The 24904-nt window shown below is 36.3% G+C and overlaps 1 protein-coding gene across 9 annotated transcripts in view; it reads right to left on the bottom strand.

Moving 5' to 3' along the window:
- Positions 1-371: 371 nt before the first annotated feature.
- tnip1 (TNFAIP3 interacting protein 1) overlaps positions 372-24904 on the bottom strand; it is a 54058-nt gene continuing 29525 nt past the window's right edge. For 3 of the 9 annotated variants that reach the window (XM_073921366.1, XM_073921365.1, XM_073921364.1), the window contains exons 11-18: positions 23338-23469; positions 17395-17523; positions 16086-16211; positions 13359-13484; positions 13101-13181; positions 12372-12557; positions 9156-9240; positions 372-5489 (exon numbers count right to left, since the gene is read on the bottom strand). In XM_073921366.1, the coding sequence (XP_073777467.1) occupies positions 5428-5489; positions 9156-9240; positions 12372-12557; positions 13101-13181; positions 13359-13484; positions 16086-16211; positions 17395-17523; positions 23338-23469 (927 nt within the window). In that variant the 3' untranslated portion in view covers positions 372-5427. 9 annotated transcript variants of the gene reach the window in all.

Genomic DNA, 24904 nt, shown 5'->3' with positions numbered 1-24904 from the left:
CCCTGAGTTTGCATGGCTTTCCTCCGCGTGCTCCGGTTTCCCCCACAGTCTAAAGACATGCGGTACAGGTGAATTAGGTAGGCTAAATTGTCCGTAGTGTATGAGCGTGTGTGAATGAGTGTGTGTGGATGTTTCCCAGAGATGGGTGGCAGCTGGAATGGCATCTGTTGCGTAAAAACGTGCTGGATAAGTTGGCGGTTCATTCCGCTGTGGCGACCCCGGATTAATAAAGGGACTAAGCCGAAAAGAAAATAAATGAATGAATAAGTAGCCCAACTACTTCCTCTGAAAATTAGTTGGCAACAGCGCTTGTTGTGTTTTCAAACCGTAATGAAAAATGTGCTCCTATAAAGTCTCACACAGTTAGTCTAGACAGTTAGAATATATTTATTATGCTAATCAATTACAAAAGTTTCACATGAGATCTGCTTTCGCCCTCTGGAGGAAAACAAAAAGTCATTCCAAAACAGCACAACCAGACACTGATGGAAACGAGTGAATAAAGCTCACGTCTCAAAGTGCAATCCAGCTCAAACACATGTCCACTTCAAAACACTTAACTCATCCACACGATGCCTATTTTGAAACATTTACATGACAAATATCACACCATCTCTGAAATCAAGCCAATTGGGTGTTTTTTGTGAGCATACAAACCTTTTTGTGTTTGGTTTAAAGCAGGGGCGTCCAAACTCGGTCCTGGAGGGCCGGTGTCCTGCATAGTTAAGCTCCAACTTCCCTAAACACACCTGCCAGGAAGCTTCTAGTATATCTAGAAAGAGCTTGATTAGCTGGTTCAGGTGTGTTTGATTAGGGTTGGAACTAAAATATGCTGGACAGCAGCCCTCCAGGACTGAGTTTGGACACCCCTGGTTTAAAGCATAGGTCAGTGCAGTTGGAGACTTTAAAATGTATCGCAAAGCAGAAAGAAAAGTGTGTGGTTATTACCCTGATCATCTCATTACAAACATAGCGCAATGTTTTAAGTGCAATAATGGACCCAATTTGGTTAAACAGTCAAAATTACCCTGCAATTGTTTTCTTTTTTAAATATTTTCCAAATGACATTTAACAAAGTAAAGAAATTTTCACAGTATTTCCTATAATATTTTTTCTTCTTATTTGTTTTATTTCGGCTAGAATAAAAGCAGTTTTTAATTTTTTAATCATCATTTTAAGGTCCATATTATTAGCCCCTTTAAGCAGAATTTGTTTCAAATGTCTACAGGACAAACCACTGACTTGCCTAATTACCCTAACTCGGTGTAGTTGTTGAACAAAATCCAGAAAGAGCGCAATAAAACGTGGGCTGAACTACCGTGATGCATTAACTTATTTATTCTGGCCCACTTTCTGTAACTGTGTGTGTGTGCACAAACACACAAACTCACATCCTAGTCTTCCAGTAGCTATAATATGTAAAGGGAGACACACAAAATAAACAATACACTAAAGACAACATTAAGACATTAAAACACACTCAGCTGTCAAAACAATAGATATAAATAACTTATCACTTCCATTTGCACATTGGGAATAATGTTTCTGAACACTGAATCTTGAACAATATTAAGCAAAACTACAATATCACTTCTGGCGTCCAGATGAAGACCCTCTTCAATCATAAGTATCTGAAAGATCAACAAGCACTCGTTAAACAATCTAATAGATGGAAAGGGATTGGTGTATGGCTTCAATATTAAACAGTGGGACAGAAGATGACCAGTCAACAGTGTATGTGTGTGTGAGACCAGTGGCGCAACAAGGGGGTATGCAGTATATGCGGCGCATAGGGGCGCCACACATGGGGGGCGCCGTTGTGCCAAAACTATTTTTAAAATTATCCTTATTAAAAGTTTCAAATAATAAAAATAAATAAATATGTTTTGTTAAAAAAACATTATTTTGCATTTTAAACGAATATAATATTGTTATTGTTTAATTCAAAATCATTTAACACAATAACATGTAGTCCCACAGCCTAAAGTGTTCATGTAGATGTAACTGTTTAGATTTGTTTTTATTTTTATCAAAATAAACTGTCAAATCATACATAATGTCAAAAGTTATAAGATTAATCTGAAAATTTGTCTTCATTTATTATTAATTAATTAATATAAAATAAGAGGGATCACACAAAATTTGAACCCGCATACCCCTCAGTAAATGTGTAGTTGCGCCCCTGTGTGAGACCATCCCAAGCACAGCCAATGGAGGAATCAACAAACAAAAATGCTGATTGACTTAGTTTTTTTTTTTTTTTATAGTATAATAGTTTAAAAACTCTTCAATCAAGAAGCATTTTGTGGAATAGTACAAAATTATTGTCATTTTCAGAAATGTGGAGTCTAAATGAAGTGTGTTTTCCTTTAAACAAGCAAATCTGCCAATGGGGGGAGTGAAATAATCATATTTCAAAGCAAAAACAAGACTATTTTGCATTAAAAGTTGAAATAAAACTGCACATGTATTACTATTTCACCTTTTAGAATGTTTATGGTTAAAAAAAACAAGAATAAATATTAAAATAATAAAGGTTTGACAGAAAATGCCCAGTTAATTTCTTTTCTATAGCTATCTGATGTAATTACCATGATTTACAAAAGGCACCAACATAAATAAAAACACTTTACTTGCACTAAATATATTATTAGTGTATTAATAAATGCACTGTTGTAAATTTAAGTTGACGTGGACAGAAAGATAATTAAAATGACCGTTCAGAATGTTTATGGACCAAAAATGCAAGCTTAAATAATAAAATAATAAAGGTCTGCAGGAAGTTATTTCCATTTTATAGTTACCTGACATGATTACCATGATTTAAAGAAAGCTCCAATATAAATAGACGTTTTGCATGCATTAAATGTGCTTTCTATGTATTGATAAATTCACTGTTGTAAATTAAAGTTGATGTAAATAAATTAAAATCTAATTTCTGACCCTTCTTACACGTCTTGATTCGATAAAAGAACTAAAGTTAAGTTTTGAAACCAAAATAATCCAATTGTGCATTAGTTAAATTTGCATCTTTAAATGGAAACATAGCTAAAAATAACGAAAGTTGAGTTTTGAAACCACAATAAACAAAATAAATTGTGATTATGTTTATAAAGTACTGTATCAAGAAGAACCGTCATTTTAGATGCATGGAGAACATGAATAATCTATAAATCTTGCACAATGGAAAGCAAAAATGGCACATCTAGACTTAGGGCCTACTCCCACTACGCCATCCGTACCGTGCCCAGGCCCGTTTCCCGGATCGTTTGAGAAGTGTGAGTGCGCTGAATCGGGCTCAAGTACGGTTCACTTGGCCGGCCCTGGCCCGGTTGGAAGAGGTGTGCCTGAGCGCGGTTCACTTGGGCTTTGGCGCGGTACGCTTGTGTGTGAGTGCAAAACGCGTCAAAGCCCGAAACTGAAAGCGAGACGTGACTTTTAAGGGGCTGTTTTATATGGATTTATTAATCATTCGTACTGTTCAGTGAACGCAAACTGCCGTAGTTTATTAAATACGCAAACTCCTCACTGCACGCCAGCTGCGCGGCTTCAGCAAACCTCCTCATTCCTGCAGCACGAGGGCTTTATGATTGTTTATGAGCGCCAAAAGTGGCGGATCTGTTCGGTGAAATATCTGACTGCGTGTCACCGCATCCCTAAGGACTGTTTGGCGAAATATTCGACTGCATGTCACTGCATAACAAACCGACTGAAACTATATAACTAGAGAAATCTCCACTGTGCTGCTTAGGGACAGCACTTCTCACTGAACAGCGGAGCAGGGATGATGTAAGCGTGCCGAGGCCCATTTGTGGTGTGAGTGCGGGCCGTCGGGGGAGACGGGAGGGGGGACAAGCGTGCTTTGGCCCGGTTCGAGGCAACTGTATCTAGTGTGAGTACGGCCCCAATTTCGCATCTGAGTCCACGTTTCTTATTTTCCAGCAAGTCTAAACTCAGTTCGCACCTTGCGTATCCTCTGACCTGCACTGCAAACTCCACGCAAACAACAAAAGGACTTCCTAACAGACTCCATCTTCCAAACATCAGAGAGAAATCGCACAACATTAGAGAGAGAGATGCAAGAATTTCTTTATTTCCGCTTTTAAGCTGTTTATCACTAGTTGGTGGTTATTATTAATCATGTGGGAAATTTACCAAACTTTATCTAAACTCTTTATTTCCTTCTGTATTCTTGTTTTATGTATTGTACGTTTGGTTGGTTATGTATTAGACTAGTCATTAAATCGTATAGCCACGTTGGATTGTGTTCGTTTTGCCTCACAGAAACATTTTTATCAACAAAAGATACCACCAGCCTATTAGAGTTGAATAAAACTTCTAAACTGTTCATCTTCTTCACAAGTATAATTCCTTTTCTAATAAATTTACACTAAAAAAGTCTGCTCAGACAAGCGGGCAAAGTCATTGTTATATTAATATAGTTAAAGTAACTATAAGTTAATCCTGAATATTCATAACTAACAATAACTTGTTATTATTAATCATTAATATTCATAAATTGAGCTAATTTTGTTACAATACACACAATCAAACAATCCCAAAACTGAAACAACACTTCAGTCATTGTGAAGTATAAAGCTTTGCTATTTAATGTTGGTTTTGTCATGGGTTTTTTTGAGTTTCAAAGTGAAAAACAGGATTATTTTGCTTGTTTTAAGTGAAAAACTCACTTAATTTTGACTCATTATTGCTGAAAACCAAACAATATTTAATGCATGCCAAGAAAACGCTTCTTGATTGAAGAATTTTTAGATATTTGGACTAGAAATTAGACAAAAACTAAGTAAGAAACGCATTTTTGCAGTGCAATCAGTCACATTCTACTGTTAGCTATTTCCAGTACAATTCACCTATAGAGTTAGGCACACAGTTTTTTTCTCTCTCTCTTTCTCTCGAATTGCTTACACAAATACCAAAACACATTTCTAACAAATCCGACGATCACTAAACATGTTTTCTGATGGAGATCGTAACTCTGTAGGTAGATTGCTATAAAAAACAACATTCAATCGTAATATCCGTTAAATAACTGACTTCAATTCCTGCATAGAGGTATACATAAAGCAGATAATCCTCGACAATCATAAAAAGGTCAAATAATAAATGTATATATATATATATATATATTCTTAATTTGCCAGAACAGTGTTTCACAAACAGGATTATAAAACTGAATAATATAAACAACATTTTTCATCAGTGGTAGATATAGATATGTACAGAGCAGGGAGAAAACTAACAAAAATAAAACAATAGTTCACACCATGCCAACCGGAGAAATGAAAACTGCATCATGCTACAAGCCGAGAGATCTTCAGGAGAGAGAGAGAGAGAGAGAGAGAGAAAGAGAGAGAGAGAGAGAGAGAGAGAGAGAGAGAGAGAGAGAGAGAGAGAGAGTGAGTGTGGTTAGTGCTTTCCGGGGTCAATATTCTGACGCTCCCTTTTCCCAAATCCAGTTGCTCCCATTTCTGCAAACACACAAGAAACAAGTTAAGAATCAGCACTTACTTCACAAACTCAACCCAAATATTCCAGATTACTGCTTTTAAAATGCAATAAAGAGAAACTCTATGGGCCCTATCATACACTCGGCGCAAAAAGGTGCAAGACGTGTGTGGCATGATTTGTTGCTATTTTCAGAACAGCGCAACAGTAATTCTCACATTTTGCACCACGTTGTTTAAATCCATTTGCGCCACTTTGTGGACTCATGGGTGTGCTGGTCTAAAATAGAGTTGTGTTAAGGTGCATTGTTGGCACGTTGCTATTTTGAGGAACTGATATAGACCACGCCATTGACCAACTAAAAGCTGCTATAAAGTCCAGCGCAGAGCGTGTTAGTTACGCACCTATTGGCTCGTTTCCACTGACTGGTATAGTATGGTACGGTTCGGGTCGGTACGGGTCACCTTTATCAGGCTTGCGTTTCCACTACCAAGGTTACCCTTTTGGTGGGCGTGGTGTACGATAAAGTTTCAGTCGATGTCATTTTCGCTCGAGAAAATGTCTACAATAAGGCTGCACAGGTCGTATCATATGAAAAGCACTTCTCACAAAACATGCTTTACACACATAAATACTTGTGTATAAATGTTTATTACTAACTTTTCTATAAGTTTTCTATAAACAGGAGTTGATTATAACTGCAGATCAATGACGGTGCGAAATAGCCTACTGTAACGTCTATAATTATATTAAATAAATAAATAAATGAACATTTATGAACACATACGGACCCTTACAGTCTCCGATATGTTGCCAACTACAGTAGAACAACACACAGCAGACATTTCGTCGTTAATTAGGTTCAAAACAACACAAAGTATAGCCTACAGTCAGTGAAAACCTCTCATCTGTGTCTGTAATCTTCAGCAGCACATGAAGCCTCTGTTAGAGAGTCATTCCATCATTCCCAGTTCATATTAGTCCAAAAGGTGATAATAAAGATTAAAACAAGGCAGTTTGTTCAAGTTTGCTGAAGAAATAACGTGCTTCTTGGCTTCGCCTTTTTTTTCCGCTCTCCACTCTCGCGTTTGTTCTTTTCTTTCTGAATGTGTCACTCTCGTTTGTAAGCTTCTCACAGGATCGGGTTTCCAAAGCTTGTCAATAATCAAGTGCATGTTATTATCATCAGATCAAGAAGTTAGTTATTTCAGATAGAGACGCGAAAAAAAAAGCGAAACCACTCGGGCTTCAGACTGACTCGTCAAAAACTACGCGGCACAGGGTGAATCTGCTATTCTCCATGGCTTTGTGGCTGTTTATCATGACGACGACAGGGTTTGTTTGCAGGATCGACCATGGCTGCATATGTATTTATAATTCCGCTGTAATCTCTCGCTGTGTATTTCATCCTTTGTTTACATTCTGGCTTGTTGAGTCTACGAATGACGTATCTCTGTAAACCAATAGCGTGCAGCTGCGCGTGTAGCTCCATTTTTTGGGACCCTTTCTGCAGTTTGGGACCCTTTCGAAAGGGTCCCGAAAAAGTGGTACGGTTTGGTTCGGTATGCCTTTTGACAGTGGATACGGCCATAAAAGCATACCAAACCAAACCGTACTGTACCGTACCACTCAGTGGAAACGGGCCATATGAGAATACAAACACCTACACACTGCTTAATACACACAGGATGTACAGCAATACACAAATATCTTTACTTATAAAAACAATAAAGAATTCAAATGTTACAAGAGTTATTATTTTCCACATAAATATAAAGACCCCTGCCTCCATGCCTCATCTCAGGGGACTTTTCCAGTTTATTCATGACTATTTGCATTTGTATAATGTTGTTATTATTAGCAGTATTATTTATTATCTGCAGATTTACATTTGTTTTAATAAACAAGGTTAGATTTGTCCACCTGTCAGGTTTGGAAGACGTCTGCACCACCATATGGGCATAAGAACAGGACGGGTGTTTAGATATAACTCAGGTGTTTTGAGCACACTTCATTGTTGTTGTTCATTTATTCATTTGCTGGAAATTGGAACTGAATTTAGAAATAGTTTTGAAACAAATCTTTGCACTTAAATACTAAATTAAATATGTAAGCTAATGGATGTGTTCAGTGGAGTGCGTACAACACTTGTTTCCTCATCCGCAAAAGTAAAGGAGTAAAGTAAAGAGAAAGTAAAGAGGCCAAATAAGGGAGGCTCGTTCGATCTTTGCTCTGCAGAGGGTCTGTTTAACTGTTTTCCCGCTAGTGAAGCGTTCAGTTTTTGCACTAACAAAGTCTGCCATGTAAATAGCAAATGCGCTATGGCGTGACACAACTGACTCTTAAGGGGGTCACACACCAGAATCGCTGCTAAGAGATGCGCTGTGCTACGCGCCGTCATGCTATTAGGGTACACACACCAGTGCTGCAATTCGGCGGCTGTCCGTGGCACCCAGCCACGACTCAGGACACTGTTCATATTTCTGCCACACCACAGAGTAGAGGTTTGCATTCGGAATAAATTTCAGAATAAAGCGCAGGAGCGTATGGTAACTGGTGTAATTTGAACGGGAGCGGGCGGTCTAACAATATCGCTCTCAACTCCCGAGCGAGCAAGCACGCGTATGTATGTGTGTGAATGAGAGAGCGTGATGCTGCTTAGCTTGTTTGTTGCTGTCTATGTGTGTGTGTGTGTGTGTGTGTGTGTGTGTGTGTGTGTGTGTGTGTGTATGTATGTGTGTGAATGAGAGAGCGTGATGCTGTTTAGCTTGTTTGTTGCTGTCTATGTGTGTGTGTATATGTGTGTGTATGTGTGTGTATGTGCTTATGTATGTGTGTGAATGAGAGAGAGAGCTTGGTGCTGTCTGTGTGTGTGTGTGTGTGTGTGTGTGTGTGTGTGTGTGTGTGTATACAGACAACTTGTTATAGGCCGTCTGGACTCTGTATAGCTGGGTTGTTTTCGGTCCCCCCCGTTAGCGGGAACTGGCGTGGCGGGTAGAAAACGGGGCGGGTTGGGCAGCGAGGCAACAAATGCTGAATATAAGCGGGAGCGGTCGGGCTCGAACTAAAACCAGGCGGGACTAGGATTCAAAATTTAGTCCTGCGCAGATCTCTACCACATAGCGCCGTCTGAATAAGTTTATTTTGAATGTGCGCGTCTGGTGTGCGATATTTTTTAACTGTCATGTGTGCGCTGTGTTGCGACGCTGAGCGGCGCATCCGGTGTGTGATGTGCTTTAAACGGAATTGGAGATGAGACGGTGTTTGGTTTAATGCATGTCCAGAACTCATTAAGAGAATAAGCACAACCCTGTTAGACCATGCGCCAGGGTGAAGATCGTATTTTTTCGTCCTTAAACTAGCAAAAAATAAAATAAAAAAGTGGATTAGGACGCATCCTTAATACTTTTATGCAATGCACTTTAGACTTTGTGCCTAGATTGTTAAAATAGAGCCCTATGTCATTGTTTATAGAAGAGTTCTTTGATTGAACATTTTTGGGAAAAATATACTTTTTATTCATGATATTAAAACATTCCCAAAATGTTGCATACAAAATATTTCATCCTGTTACAAGCTCTTTTAGTAGCTCAGACAAGAAAGTGTTGGTCTTCCGTTTATTTCATGCAAAACAATAGCTTGTCATTGGAAAAATACAGAAAGCCCTCCTTTAAACAATGCTTGCTTACCTGCAGTTTCTGGCGGGGCTCGAGCTGTGTCTGCTTGTCCTCTTGAACCACGTGGTTGTGGGAAAGATGACTGCCAGGGAAAACCCTGAACACACACACACAGCAAAGCTAAGTTCGCTTTCCTTACAAACATACACACTGAGAGAACAACAGTTTCGATCTCTGTTCACTTCTGCACACTGAAGCCTCTTGTAAAACCCTGCTTGTATAAATCATTACAGTCACGTATTGTTTTGTTTTTTTCCCACCACAGGTGGTTTACCGCTTGAAAGTGCTGGAATTATATATTTGGGTCAGTTTACAGGGTATTAAGGAAGCAAAATGATCAGCAAAATGTTTTTCTCAGCATTATTAACTACAGAAATAAAAGCCAAATAAAAAAATAAAATAAAATAAAGAAATACACTATGTTGAGTCCTGCTGATTTAAATTAGGGTTATATTTGATGAACTAAAATGAAAACCATGTATGTTGTTTAAAATAAAAAGAGTAAACTATACGGAGCATAAAAAAATATAAAAACTTTAAATAAATGAAAAATATGATAATCAAAACTAATTCAAACTCAAACTCAATACTCAATTCTAAAACAAAAATCAATGCTTTAAGGTAAAGAATAAATAACATGAATGTTAATTATTATTGCAACATTTGTTTATTTTTATTATTTTAATATTTCATTCATTGATTCATTTTGTTTTCAGATTAGTCCCTTTATTAATCAGGGGTCGCCACAGCGGAATGAACCGCCAACTTTCATTCATTCATTTTCTTTTCTTTTCGGCTTAGTCCCTTTATTATTCTGGGGTCGCCACAGCGGAATGAACCGCCACCTTATCCAGCATATGTTTTAAGCAGCGGATGCCCTTCCAGCTGCAACCCATCACTGGGAAACATCCATGCATACTTGTACACTACGGACAATTTAGCCCACCCAATTCACCTGTACCGCATGTCTTTGAACTGTGGGGGAAACCGGAGAATTGCCAGAAACGCCAACTGACCCAGCCGAGGCTCGAACCAGCGACCTTTTTGCTGTGAGGCGACAGCACTACCTACTGCTATTATAATTATTATTATTGTTATATTTTATAAAGGATTATTTTATTGTTTTATGATGATTGATAAGTGATGATAAGTATAAATAGCAGTGCACATTCATTTGACTTGTAAATTTGACTCAATAATAACTATTTAAAAAAATCATTTTGTGTTAACGTGACATGTTTCTGTCCGATATTACATTTTCCATGCATACTGTCACCATAAACTAAAGTAATTCCTTAAAGGATTTGACATGTGGCCCTTCAGTTGGTTTGCAAAACTTGATGTGGCCCTCGGGTCAGAAAGGTTTGTCCACCACTGTAATGAACCGTAATAACCTTAGTGATCACACACCTGTGTGTTTCTTAGGTAAAAATCTTCGAGGAGGACTTCAGAAAACCAGAGGAAACCCACGCCAACATGAAGAAAACATGCAAACTCTTCACAGAAACGCCTACTGACGCAGCAGAGGCTTGAACCAGCGACCTTCTTGCTATGAGGCGTACGTGCTACCAATAGCCTAGTGGTTAAGTGCGCCGACATATAGCCCTGTGGTGCTCATGGAAACCCGAGTTCGATTCCCACCTCGAGGTCCTTTGCCGACCCTTCCCCTTTCTCTGCTCCCAATACTTTCCTGTCTGTAACCTCCACTGTCCTATCCCAATAAAAGGTTAAAAAAAACTCTTAAAAAATTATTATAAAAAAAAGAAATATTATATTATACAATAAATCTGTATTATAATATAAATAAGAAATATTTAAATTTAATTTGAAAATATTTATATCAATGGGACGGTTCACCCAAAAAAAGAATATTTACTCATGATTTATTCTCCCTCAAATGATTATAAACCTTTATGAGTTTCCTTCATCTGTTGAACAGAAATGAAAGATATTTTGAAGAATGCTGAAAACCTGTAACCACTGACTTCAAAAGGATGAAAACAAATACTATAGAAGTCAATGGTTACAGATTTTCAGCATTCTTCAAAATATCTTAACTTAAACAGGTTTGGAACAATTGAGTAAATAATGACAGAATACTCATTTTTGGGTGAACTGTCGCTTTAAAATAAGTGTTTTTTAACGTAAAATGGGAAATGGATTAATAACAGAAGACAAAAACTCAAACAGGTTTGGAACAAGTGATTAAATAATGACAATTTTCATTTGTGGGAGATCTATCCCTTTAAAATAAGTGTTTTAGTGTGGAATATGAAATGGATTAAAAACAGAAGACAAAAACTCAAACAGGTTTGAATCAAGTGAGTAAATAATGAGAAAATATAATTTTTTGGGTGATCTATCCCTTTAAAATAAGTGTTTTTGGTGTGGAATGGGAAATGGTTTAATAGCAGAAGACAGAAACTCAAACAGTTTTGAATCAAGTGAGTAAATAATGACAATATTCATTTTTGGGTGATCTGTCCCTTTAAAATAAGTGTTTTTGGTGTGGAAATAGATTAATAACAGAAGCTGCGTCTCAAATGGCACACTATACACTATGCACTCATGCACTATGTACTTATGCACTTACACACTCAACAGGATAGTATATGTATGTAGTGTCGTCCCAAATGGCGCACTAATGTTTTTTTACTAAGCAGAAATTCAAACCGTTTCTCTGATGACGTTTGACGGTTGCCAAATCAGTGAAATAAACGACCGAATTATCAAAGAATACCTGCCGTGAGTATAACCGCATTCACCATCGGGAGGCGCTATAATCACTGTCGTAGGAGAATTTTGCTTTGACCATACAAAGTAAATAAAGTTATTCAACATGTGCGTCCGATAGCTCCGCCCATTTCACTACGTAAGCAAACCTGTGGTCGTTGAGTGGGTGAAGTGTCCATCATTACACACTTTATTTTAGCAGCTGAATGAGTGCATCATCCAGGTAATTAAAGTGCACTTAATGTTTTTAGAGTTTTCAGTGTGAACACACTACTTATTACTTATTACTATTTATACTACAAAATGGCGTAGAATAGTGCATAAGTATGCGATTTGGGACGCAGCTAGAAACTCAAACTGAAGAAAACAAACTAAGAAAATATTCATTTTTGGGTGATCTATCCCTTTAAAATAAGTGTTTTTGGTGTGGAATGGGAAATAAGATAAGACTTATTTAAAATAAGATGCGTATTATTATCATCATGACAGACTCACAGGATTGACGGGCTGGAAGTCTCTGCCGGGTGCTGTGCTGTTGTTGGGCATGCGAGGTGGGAAGTGAATGGGCCACCCCTCCAGACCCTGATGGCCCACCTGCACAAACGGCCCGCAGTATGGAGGACTCATCGGGCCATTGGGGGCATTAGACGTAGGGTCAGACGTCCTCCTTTCCTGTTGCCCCTCCAAAACACCCCAAAACAAAAATCTCCATAAGCTCCCGCTGTCTTTAGATCAAATCGTCTACCACATTATTGCTTGTAATCTGTCAGTTGTGTTGCCAAGTCAATTATGCTGCTTTAACTACTGAAGCCTTATTGTAAAGTGTGGGTAAAGCATTAACGTCTTGGACACTGAAGATTTTCTTTTTCACATTTTTCTTTGTTAGCATTAGGTTAGAGATTAGCCTATATTCAGATATTTTGCATAAATTTCTCAATTTATGTACATTTATCCGATGATTGCACATGCTTCATAAACAATGAACCGAGTAAGAAACTAATAATTAAACACAGCTTGTATGAAATATGACGTCATTGTTTTGGTAGAGAGGTATAATGTAAAATAAATATACATTTTTTGTAAGGAAGTTGCCAAGTTTTTTTGTGTTATTGGGATCGTTTTTGATTGGCCATTTCACTAGTTATGTTGCAAATACCTGGCATCCCTGTGTGAAGCTGTTCATTTCTACCACAAGGTGGTGCTGTTAAGGCATATTTGAGTTACCTGTTTATGCTGCATCTGCAGTCTCTCCAGTTTACACCTCTCGGCTCGCTCACGCTGACACTCATTCTGTGCTTGATGAAGCTGAGTAACACACACACACACACACTGAATTCAGTACTCTTTCAGGTCTCATGATGAACTTTCTTCTGAACTCATTTTATCATAAGGCACTTAACTTCATCTATGTTAAGCTGCTTTAACACAACCTTCATATCAGCACTGCAGTAATAAAGATGAACAGAATTGAAGTGTGCTGACCTGATTGGTCAGATTGGTCATTTGACCCTGAAGCCGCTCCACCTGCCGCCTCAGGTCTTCTTTCTCTTCATTCATACGCTCTCGATCGCTCCTTTCCTTCCTGAAGTCCTCCTCGAAGATCTTCACCTGAGAAAAGCACAGGTGTGATCACCAAGGTTATTACTGTTTAGCATTTAGAAAATGGCTGCCATTTCAGTACTATTCTTCATTTGCTGCACATTTCAGTTCAGTGTTAGTTTGCTTCATTGTTGATGTATTATTTTTATTTTGTGAACACACTTCTATATGGTTTCTCTATATTTAGTTTCAGTTTTAGTAACTGTGGTATAGCAGTTAACAGACAACGTTGAGCTTTGGGTATCGTTTGGGATTATTTCGATACGGGTGCTAAATCGATACTTTTAAAACGATACCGGTGCCTGAACCGATTCTTTTGAGTTACAAAATTATGGTGGACGACTCTAGAAATCTTAAAAACGTCCATTTCCTGCTAACATTTGAATGCTGTTGAGCAGCGTTTATGTGCGTATTTGTGTGAATGAGTGTGTGTGGATGTCTCCCAGTGATGGGTTGCAGCTGGAAGGCCGTCAAAGGCTGGAAAAGATAGGCTGGATAAGTTGGCGGTTCATTCTGCTTTGGTGACCACAGATTAATAAAGGGACCAAGGTGCAAAGAGAATGAATTATTTAATATTATTATTTGCAAATGTTCATGGTTAAACATTTCTCAAAGTATCTTCTTTTGCAGTGATAAAAGCCATTTTTGGTTCCTCAAAAAACCTTTCAGTGATTTTTTTTTGTTATTCAAAAAAGCATTTTTATAATTTTTTATAATTTTTATAAAGTATTTAGAACAAACGTTTCATGTTTATCTAGTAAATATTTTTTATATATGATCTTGCTCTTGACTGATGTGTTTGTGTGTAAAAGCTTTTCATATGAAGGGCCAAAAACCAAATATCATCAAGGGCCGTGGGTCGAAGGTAAATATACCAAACTATATTACATTGAAGTTGCCATGGGTAATATCAAAGTTTATTTCATAATATTTTAAAATAAATAGAAAACATCATTTAAAATCATATTTGGGCTCATGGCCCTAGTTTGGGTTTCTCTGCTGTAAACAGATACAAGTCAGATTTGACAGAATGAGTGTTTATTAATTCTGGAAACAATTATTTATTTTTGCAAATTATTATGTTTGTTTTGTTTAGATTCAGTAAACAAATCTTTAAGTTAGTAACTGGTAACCATTGACTTCTATAGTGGGAAAAACACATACTATCAAAAGTCAATTGTACATGGTAAAACATGTCTCAAAATATCTTCTTTTGTGTTTGACAGAAGAAACTTTGACATTTTTGGAATAAGTGGATGACGGTCATTTTTGGGAGAAATATCCCTTTAAAATAAAGGATTTTGTAGTGATGAGGCCATAGAAGAACTATTTGTGGTTTATCAAAGAACCTTTCAGTGAACATTTCTTAGTAGAAACGTTTTCCTTAGTGTAGAAAAAGTTTTTCCACAACCAAATGAGATCTGATTTCAGCTACCTATTCAGTGACTATTATAGTTTTCATATATTTTGAATATATATTTTATTTCAGTCAACAAAAACACATCTTGATTGTATTTTTAAATGTCCTTGTTGTTGGTGATTGTTACACGTTTAATTATTAATATTATTATTACTACATGTGGACTGAGTAAGACAAATTTCCTGCAAAGGACAATGAAGCATACCCCAACTCAACCTAAAAATGTCTTTGACCAATAGTTGTAGTCTTAATGTACTAAAACAACCCTGGTGGATCTCTGCAGACGCTGCTGTAGTTCAGCAAACTGAGCTCTTTATGACTCACAGTGAAAATCAACACTCAGTTCTTAAGAAGCAGCTTTGATAAATGAGGTGAGACGACTAAAGGAACATTTCAGTAAGTAAAACCTCGACTACTCTAGATCCTCTGATCAAATGAAAAGACTTGAATGTCCTGAAGAGCTCATTCACTATTAGAGTACATCTGACCACAGTGTTTATGGCCCCTAAAGCATTTGGGATAGAGTTATGTATGCTAAAGTAATGAATTATACACACTCAAATGACTCTAATTGAGTAGTTTTTCTCAGGAAGTAGCTTAAAAATGAGTGCTTAATATTATTAAAAAAGATTTTTTTTATTATATAAAATTTTCTGGAGATGCCTGGTGCCCTTTTTATGCTTTTTAATAATAATAATGTAGATAAACTTGATGAGATAATACAAGACATGTAGGTGAATATGGTGGATATGTTTTGTAATCTTTATTTATATTCATTGTATAGTTTTTAATGTGTATGTGCGTATGTGTGTCTTTTTGGATACTTGTGTTAATGCACAGCAGGTATTTATTGGTTTTTAATTTGTTTTTATTTTCTTTGCTATTTTTGGTAACACATTACTTGAAAGGCTGTTCATTAGACTGTTAGTGAATGGGCAACTTTACATGGAAATAGGAAAAATTACAACCTGTTTAAGATGATTTAAGCCCTACAATACAATATTTCAGTGAATTTAAGACTTTTTAAGATGTATTTAGGACATTTAAGACCCTGGGGACACCCTGGGTTCATTCTGCTGTGACAACCCCAGATAAGTAAAGGACTAAGCCGAAAAAAAGGTTTCATAGGATGCCTTAATATTCTGTTTACATGGCTGTACACTGATAGGAAGTCTCCATGTGTTTTATACCTGCTCCTTGAGTACAGCAATCTGTGTGTGCAGCTCCTGCTGTCTCAGGTTGGCAACACCTTCTCCCAGATTCATTCCTGGCTGTGTGGACGAGGGAGAGTGCAGGTTCAAAGCTTCCTCTAATGCCTATTAAAAAATAGCACAATCAGAACATATGCACCTTTCAACACAGTAATTGATAATCTAAGAAATACCTCTTGTGCACCAAGCCAGCATATAAGAATGAGAAGAGTTCTTTACAACAAGAAAATAATGGCCTGTTATCACTGAGTGGTATGGTGGCAAATGATTCTTTCAGCAACCCAAAACATAATTAAACAGCAATCTTTAACAGTTATTATCGCTTTTGGGCTATTACGAACTCAGAATTACTTTTTTAACAAAAGGCTACATTTCTTTGTGAACAATAAAGATATAATTGCTTTTAAAAAAGCAAGATATAAAGATATAAAAAAGATATAAAGAACACAGCAGCACGAGTGGTCTTTAATGAACCTAAAAGAGCACACGCTACTCTCTCATTCTGCTACTCATCCGTTTGCACTGGCTGCCAGTTGCTGCTCGCATCAAAATCAAAGCTCTGATGTTTGCTTACAAAGCGACTTCTGGCTTTGCTCCTTATCTGCTCTCACTTCTGCAGATTTATGTGCCCTCCAGAAACTAGCGTTCTGTGAATGAACGTCGCCTCATGGTTCCATCCCAAAGAGGGAAGAAATCTCTTTCCCAAATCTCGTGCTCAATCTGCCCAGTTGGTGGAATGAACTCCCTAACTGCATCAGAATGGCAGAGTCACTCGCTGTCTTCAAGAAATGACTAAAAACTCAACTTTTTAGTCTCCACTTCACTTCCTAATCTGCAATTGCCTTTCTGGCTCCACCGCTAACTGTACTACAAAAAAACCCGGTTCTCATCTGTGTTATTCACATACCATATACGACACCTACATCCTCCCGGATTTGCCGAGACAAATGTTGGCAGGTATGATTATCACTGATTCGCAGCTATAATCAATTCCTGTTCATAGATATGTATATATAATAATTACTAACCTAAGCATCTATGTGTATACACTACAGCATCTGTTTTGTGAGAAGTGCTTCTCATGTGACACAGTTGAAGTCAGAATTATTAACATTTGTTGTTGTTTGTTTTACCCAGACATGAAAAAGCACATGTTTTGGAGGAGTAATAACAATACTGTGAAACTGCGATATTTTTATCCAAGGTGATCATACCGTCAGAAAGTTAAACCACACCATGCCTAGTCCATAGTAATATTGCATTCATGCATGTGTGCTCTGTGACTGACCCTGTTGAGCCGCTGGATCTCCTTCTCCTGATATTCTCTTTGTTTAGTAAGTGGCAGCAACTGGTCCTGCAGGTAACGCACTTTTTGTTTTAGCTCACACGTCTCTGAGGTGAGGCACTCCTTCTCCCCCTATGAAAACACACACGCAAATATAATGGTGAGCAAAAATAAAGTCACCTGAAATAAGGGACGTCAGGGACATATATTCACAGACACTAGGAAAAAAATGTTAAGACTTTAGTTTGTGTACTAATTCTTACTATTGACTAGTGGTTTATTTCAGGGCTATTATTAATATATTGACTGCTTATTAGTATTTATAAAGCATATATTCTGCATGATCTCATTCTACATTCCTAACCAATACCTACATCTCACTAGTGCCTTAATAACTACTGATAAGCAGAAAATTAGGAGCACATTGAGGCAAAGTCACACTTAATCATTTGTAAATAGAAAGCACTGTGCCAATAAGTAAAGTGTGAACAAAAATAGTAGTATTTATGTTTGTTGCAAAATGAAATAATGCACTAAAAGCAAACAAAGCTGATACAAATGAACTTCAACAAAGATACATTTGTTAAGATCAAAAATAATTTATTTAAAATAGTCTTTATGAGAGATTTACATGTACTTTCGAGGAAAAAATAGTAACAACAACAAAAAATATTTACATTTTTGTCCTGATAAAAATATCTGGTAACACTTTATAATAACTACACATTATAAATCATTTATTAAGCATTAGCAAATAGTGAATTCATTACCTGTTAAGCATTAACTCTACATTAATAAGCGTTAGTAAGCAGTTTATAACTGCAGCTACAAATGCTCTATTCTTGACTTACAAACATATTTATAATGTGCTTAATAATTGTACTTTCATACTTTGCTAATGATTTATTTTTCATTACTAAATTAAGTATCACATTATATACCCCACCATGGTAACACTTTATAATAACTACACACTATAAATCATTTATTAAGGATTAGCAAATAGTGAATTCATTACCTGTTAAGCATTAACTCTACATTAATAAACGTTAGTAAGCAGTTTATAACTGCAGCTACAATTGCTCTATTCTTGACTTATAACCACATTTAAAATGTGAATAATAATTGTATTTTCATACTTAGTTAATGATTTATTTTCCATTACTAAATTAAGTATCGCATTATTTACAAACCAGTTGTATTTAAGAGTAGTTGAAGGTTTTTAGGATCATTCAGAATGAGTTTGTAAATGATTAATAAACTATTGAAATCAACGTTTATATATCTTATTATTCAGGCATATATTAATCGTCAACTAATATGTTAATAAATGCTTTATTAACTCAACTTCATCTAGTTTTGTAACCTAAAAAGTGAGGACTAGGTATGCTTTTATAAATCCCCCTGACAAATAAAGGCTCAGTAAATCCTTATCAGGGAAAAATGACATTATTCATTCCTATTCATTTAAAGATACACAAATGAAACTGTACTTCAAATGAAAAATAAATCTTTGCAACCTGATCTAAAATAAAATAACTGTACAGTTTAAACATTTCATCTTATTACATTGTTAAATTATTATATTGTTGTTGTTTCATTTAGTTGTATGTCATATTTTGACGTTCCTGTTATTTGGCAATGTTTAAACTTTACAGTAATTTTAGAGTGATTTTACTTTTTAGAAAAGATTGCAAAGATTATTGTTCATTTGATTCTGAGCCTTTATTTGTCATTTATAAGGGATTTATAAAGTATAAAGAGTCCTTAGATTAGGTCACAAAACTGCATGAAGTCATTTATTAACATATTAGTTAACTATTAGTAAATGCCTGAATAATAAGATATATAAATGTTAATTTCAATAGTTTATTAATCATTTACTAACTCATTCTGAATGATCCTGAAAACCTTCAACTACTCTTAAATACAACTGGTTTGTAAATAATGCGATACTTAGTTTAGTAATGAAAAATAAATCATTAACTAAGTATAAAAATACAATTATTAGACACATGACATAGGTGCTTATAAGTCAAGAATAGAGCATATGTAGCTGCAGTTATGAACTGTTTACTAACATTTATTAATGTGAAGTTAATGCTTAACAAATAATGAATACACTAGATGCTAATGCTTAGTAAATGATTCATAGTGTGTAGTTATTATACTAGTTAAAATCGAGAAACAACAACTGTTACGGTAATGTCATAAGCTATGTTTACATTCAAGGGTAAGAATATCGCAAAAGTACAAAATAAAAACAGTTGGATGTAAATACAAAACAGGGTTGCACAAAAATATTGCTTCAGCATCGATATCAAAATGTGCACATCTGCAATAGTCACATCGCAGGATATGAGATGTTGAGTCTGGATTATAACTGACCAGGAGCTAGAGAACACATCTGATTCATAGAGTCACTGCTAGGTTTATCCATAAGAGTGAAAGTTCATCAGTTTCATGTGTTTTTAAGGCCTTTGATTGAGCATTTCAAGAGTGTTTGGGCACAAAATTGTAGATGTAACAAGAATTAATTGTATTTATTAATTTATAGATTCAATAATTTTCTTAGTTCCTTTATTAATCTGGGGTCACCACAGTGGTATTCAATTCAATTCAGCTTTATTTGTATAGCGCTTTTACAATGTAGATTGTGTCAAAGCAGCTTCACATAAATGGTCATAGTAACTGGAACAGTGTAGTTCAGTTTTTAGTGTTTAAGTTCAGTTCAGTTTAGCTCAGTTCAGTGTGATTTAATCATTACTGAGAGTTCAAACACTGAAGAGCAAATTCATCGATGCATTGCTCTACCAATCCTGAACCATGCGAGCCAGTGGCGACAGCAGAGAGGGAAAAAAAACTTCACCTGATGGGAGTGAAGAAAAAAAACCTTGAGAGAACCAGACTCAGTTGGGCACGACCATTTTAATTTCTCCGCTGGCCAAAAGAACCCCCAATTTGTCCAGCATATGTTTTACACAGCGGATGGCCTCCCAGCTGCAGCCCATCGCTGGGAAACAGTGAGAAAATGCAAACTCCACACAGAAATGCCAACTGACACAGCCGGGGCTCAAACCAGTGACCTTCTTGCTGTGAAGCGATCGTGCTACCCACTGCACCACTGTGACATCGTTAATAAACAACAAAAAATTTTTATTTTTGATTTATTATTACCTGTAAAATGAACCACCAGCTTATTTTATTAGTATATTATGCATTTGTAAGATTAATCTTTGTTTTGTTTTTTGTTAATTAAAAAAAAGGCTAAATATTTTTTTTATTTTCACATACTTTCACTGAAATATTCTTTATTTTATATGTTGTTACCTTAAAAAGGTTTGTTTTTAAAATAAGGAAACAAATCAACATATATATATATGAAACTACTACAACCAACTTGGCAAAACAACTGTGATATGATCTTTCACCACCTCTATTGTTACAAGTGAGCGCTCAGTGATTTCTCTGTAATTTATCTGTAACTATCTTAAGCATATTTAACTAAAAGGAAATCATCACATGATAAATTAATAACATGGTAAAATATGTATAGTATGCACTGGGGAAAAGCACACACAATCCGTCAAAGCAGCTGCCACATGACAGCCTTCCCACACAAAACTCATGCTGACCTTTGAAAAGTTCAATACAAGTTTGATATAAATCAGATGCATTTTATCTACTGTACGTGACATTAGAATCGGACACTACATTTCGGCCTGTGGTTTTGAGTCCGCTATGGAAAATCTGTGGTCTGCCACAGGGGCGATTCATGCTGACAAAACCTGTGTAATGCTGTTATTAACTCATAAATAACCTAAAGAGCATAAGTAGGCCGTTGATGTGAAAATGAAACCAGCCGTAACGTGACAGAGTCTATTAAACCAAAAAGCAGTTCATCTGAGACATATTTGACTGTCCCCTCAGGGAAATAAAGGGAAACTCTTACTGTAGACTAAGAATGTCATACGGTCATTTGGAGGAGTGTCTGGTGATTCCCAAATGAAAAACTGAAAGGGTAACACTATTTAAAGTGTCCTTGTGACACTACTTTCTCACTAAATGCTTACTATAGTAATTAGAATCAATAGGGAAGCAGTGATTTACTCAACATTAACAAATTCTGAGAAGATTTGGATTTTCTCATGAATGATTTTCAGATTGAAAACACTATTGTACAGTGCATCTGGAATTTATTCATAGTGCTTCATTTTTTCACATTATTTTATGTTACAGCCTTATTCCAAAAGGGATTAATTTATTTCCTGAACATTCTACACACAATCCCCCATAATGACAATGTGAAAAAAGGGTTTTTGAAATTGTAGCAAATTTTTTAAAAATAAAAAAGCTGTAAAATTGATGCACCTTTGGCAGCTATTACAGCCTCAAGTCTTTTTGAATGTGATGCCAATAGCTTGGCACACCTGTCTTTGGGAACTTTTGCCCATTCCTCTCTGCAGAACCTCTCAAACTCTACCAGGTTGGATGGGAAGCGACGGTGTACAGCCATTTTCAGATCTCTCCAGAGATGTTCAATAGGATTCAGGTCTGGGCTCTAGTTTGGCCACTCAAGGGCATTCACAGAGTTGTTGTGAAGCCGCTCCATTGCTATTTTGGCAGTGTGCTTTGGGTTATTGTCCTGCTGGAAGATGAATTGTCACCCCAGTTTAAGTCAAAAGAGCTCTCTGAAGCAGGTTTTCATTCAGAATGTCTCTGTACATTGCTGCATTCATCTTTCCCTCTATCCTGACTAGTCTTCCAGTTCCTGCTGCTGAAAAACATCCCCACAGCATGGTGGTGGCAGCATGGTATTAGCTTGGTAATGAGCGCTGCCTGGTTTTCTCTAAATGTAATGCCTGGCATTCACTCCAAACAGTTCAATTTTAGTCTCATCAGACCAGAGAGTTTAGTTTCTTATGGTCTGAGAGTCCTTCAGATGCCTTTTGGCAAAGTCCAGGCGGGGAGTGTCTTCCGTCTGGCTACTCTACCATACAGGTCTGATTAGTGGATTGCTGCACAGATGGTTGTCCTTCTGTAAGGTTCTCCTCTCTCCACAGAAGAACGCTGGAGCTCAGACACAGTGACCATCGTGTTATTGATAACCTCCCTGACTAAGGCCCTTCTCCACCAATCACTCACCTTAGATAGGAAGAGTCCTGGTGGTTCCAAACATCTTCCACTTACAGATGATAGAGGCCGCAGTGCTCAATAGAACAGAGCAGCAGAAACTTTGTCTACACTAATACGTTTTCGTTTAAGAATAATTTTGGTCTCCGTTCTGGCCTTCTGTCCACACTGAGATGTCACTTTTTGGAAACGCAAACTTAATTTTTGGAAAATGCTGTCTAAAGTGGATACATTTTAAACTGTGTTTTCATGTTCCAGTGTGGACTGTGAAAACGGAGGCTTTCAACAACGATGCCACTTTTTATGTCATGTGATGCAGTCATGTGACCAATTCAGCTAACATGGAGGACGACACTGTAAAGCAGATGTTTTGCATTCTGTCCATTTCGACAGCTTTATTAAAGGTTAACGTCAGTTTGTACATGCTTCATATTGCCTCTCTTCAAAGGTTTTTTCTGTCAGACTGTTTGTTTATTTTTTTTGTCACAATGTTTCAAAGAGATGGAAAGTAAATAAACGGCAGACTGATATGACACAGGAAAAATCATCTTACATTTGTGCACATGCGCAGTATGTAAACGAAAGCATTTTCAGCCATTTTAGTGTGGATGATTGAAAGAATTAAAAACGATAATGTGGACATGCAGCATTTTTAGATGAAAACACCCTTTTTTTAATTATCCGTATTAATATAGCCATAATCACAGAGGTAGGTTATTATTAGATAGAGAAAAAGGACAGAACTTTACAATCAGAATTAATTTCTCTCTACCTAAAAGCACTGATTATGGGTTTCTGTCTGGAGATCAGTACCTGCACATTGTCGATCTTAGACTTGGCAAGGAGGAGTTTTTTGTCGTAGTCTCTCTGTCTCTGTTCACGCTCTGCTTCCAGCTCCAGCACAGTCTTCTGGGAGTCTGCCAGCCGCTGCCGTAAGTCTGTGATCTAGAAAGACAGAAAAGTCATTAATTTTAGATAAACTAATGTTTTTACCACTCCTGCCACTAACCTGTGCACTGACCCGGCATATATCTTTTGTTTTAGCAGCAAGGAAATTTTATGCATTGACAAAACTTTCTCTTTGAAAATGCATCTTCTTTGCACATTTGCATAACAGATTATAACACGTTCTAACATGTTGTGCTCAACATAATTGAGTATGAAAATGAGCAATTTTATACATTTATAAGTGAATATAGACAATGTGTTTTGTTGCATTTAAACAAAACAGTTTTTTTTTTTATTAAAATAAGAGTTTGGTCACTGAACATCCTTAAAAATAGAAGAAAAATACATTTAAAATAAAATGGTATATAAATTTTTTTATGTTTATCTTGATTATTCCTATAGTTACAAGTTAAAGTTTTACTAATTTTCTGCATCTAAACTCTCTCTCTCTCTATATATATATATATATATATATTTATATATATGTGTGTGTGTGTGTGTGTGTGTGTGTGTGTGTGTGTGTGTGTGTGTGTGTGTGTGTGTGTCATCAGTTAAGATTTCCACAGTTTTTTTTCTGCAAACAATTACTTTATCTTGCTGGAGTTTATAGCAGTGTCACTTTACATTAGGACGCATTAATGCTGTTCTGTTTGTCTATTGGAGACATTCATAAATATTCTTAAAAAAATTCCAATAAATGTCAGAGACATTTTTGCCACATAAACGTGCTAAATCAAACTTCAACAGCGTTTATTTGAGAGCGCATAAGAAGATCTGCGATTGAGCAGCGTATATTTGAGGGCATGCAGGGCGTTTTGTGCACAAACAGAGGAAATCAGTGTGCAAGCAAAGCGATTAGCATGCTCCTATTACATGAATGCAATCTTAAGTTGTATGCCGTTATTTGTCAATGAAATAACGGCATAAGTAGTTGGTTTATTGGTGTAAAAGGTCTACCGCCACATCACATCTGGAAAAAATCCAAGAGGAAACACTGCATATATATATATATATATATATATATATATATATATATATATATATATATATATATATATATATATATATATATATATATATATATATATATATATATATATATATATATATATATATGAAGAGTTCAGATGCAAAAAGCTGTAAGTGCATTCTAGAGTTTTCTTCTACAGTGAATTATGTTTATCTACTTATCTACTTATGAGATATGAGCTACTAATGTTTATCTTGAGTTATTTCGTGTCGAAGGCAATGAAAACAATGTATTATTTGACAAAATCAAACTGACTGAACATAGACATAAGAGCCTGAAAGAAACGCTCATTTTAGAAGAACCTTTAGATGACATTTAGAGGTTTTTGCATCTGAACCCTTCATACATACAATACAAAATTGTTAGGCCTGCTGTGAAATTTTTATTTACAAAGTGATGTAA

This window comes from Danio rerio, chromosome 14 (genome assembly GCF_049306965.1).
Source record: "Danio rerio strain Tuebingen ecotype United States chromosome 14, GRCz12tu, whole genome shotgun sequence".
NCBI lineage: Eukaryota > Metazoa > Chordata > Actinopteri > Cypriniformes > Danionidae > Danio > Danio rerio.
The sequence above is the reverse complement of the archived record's forward strand: the minus strand, read 5'-3'. Positions and strand labels throughout refer to the sequence as shown.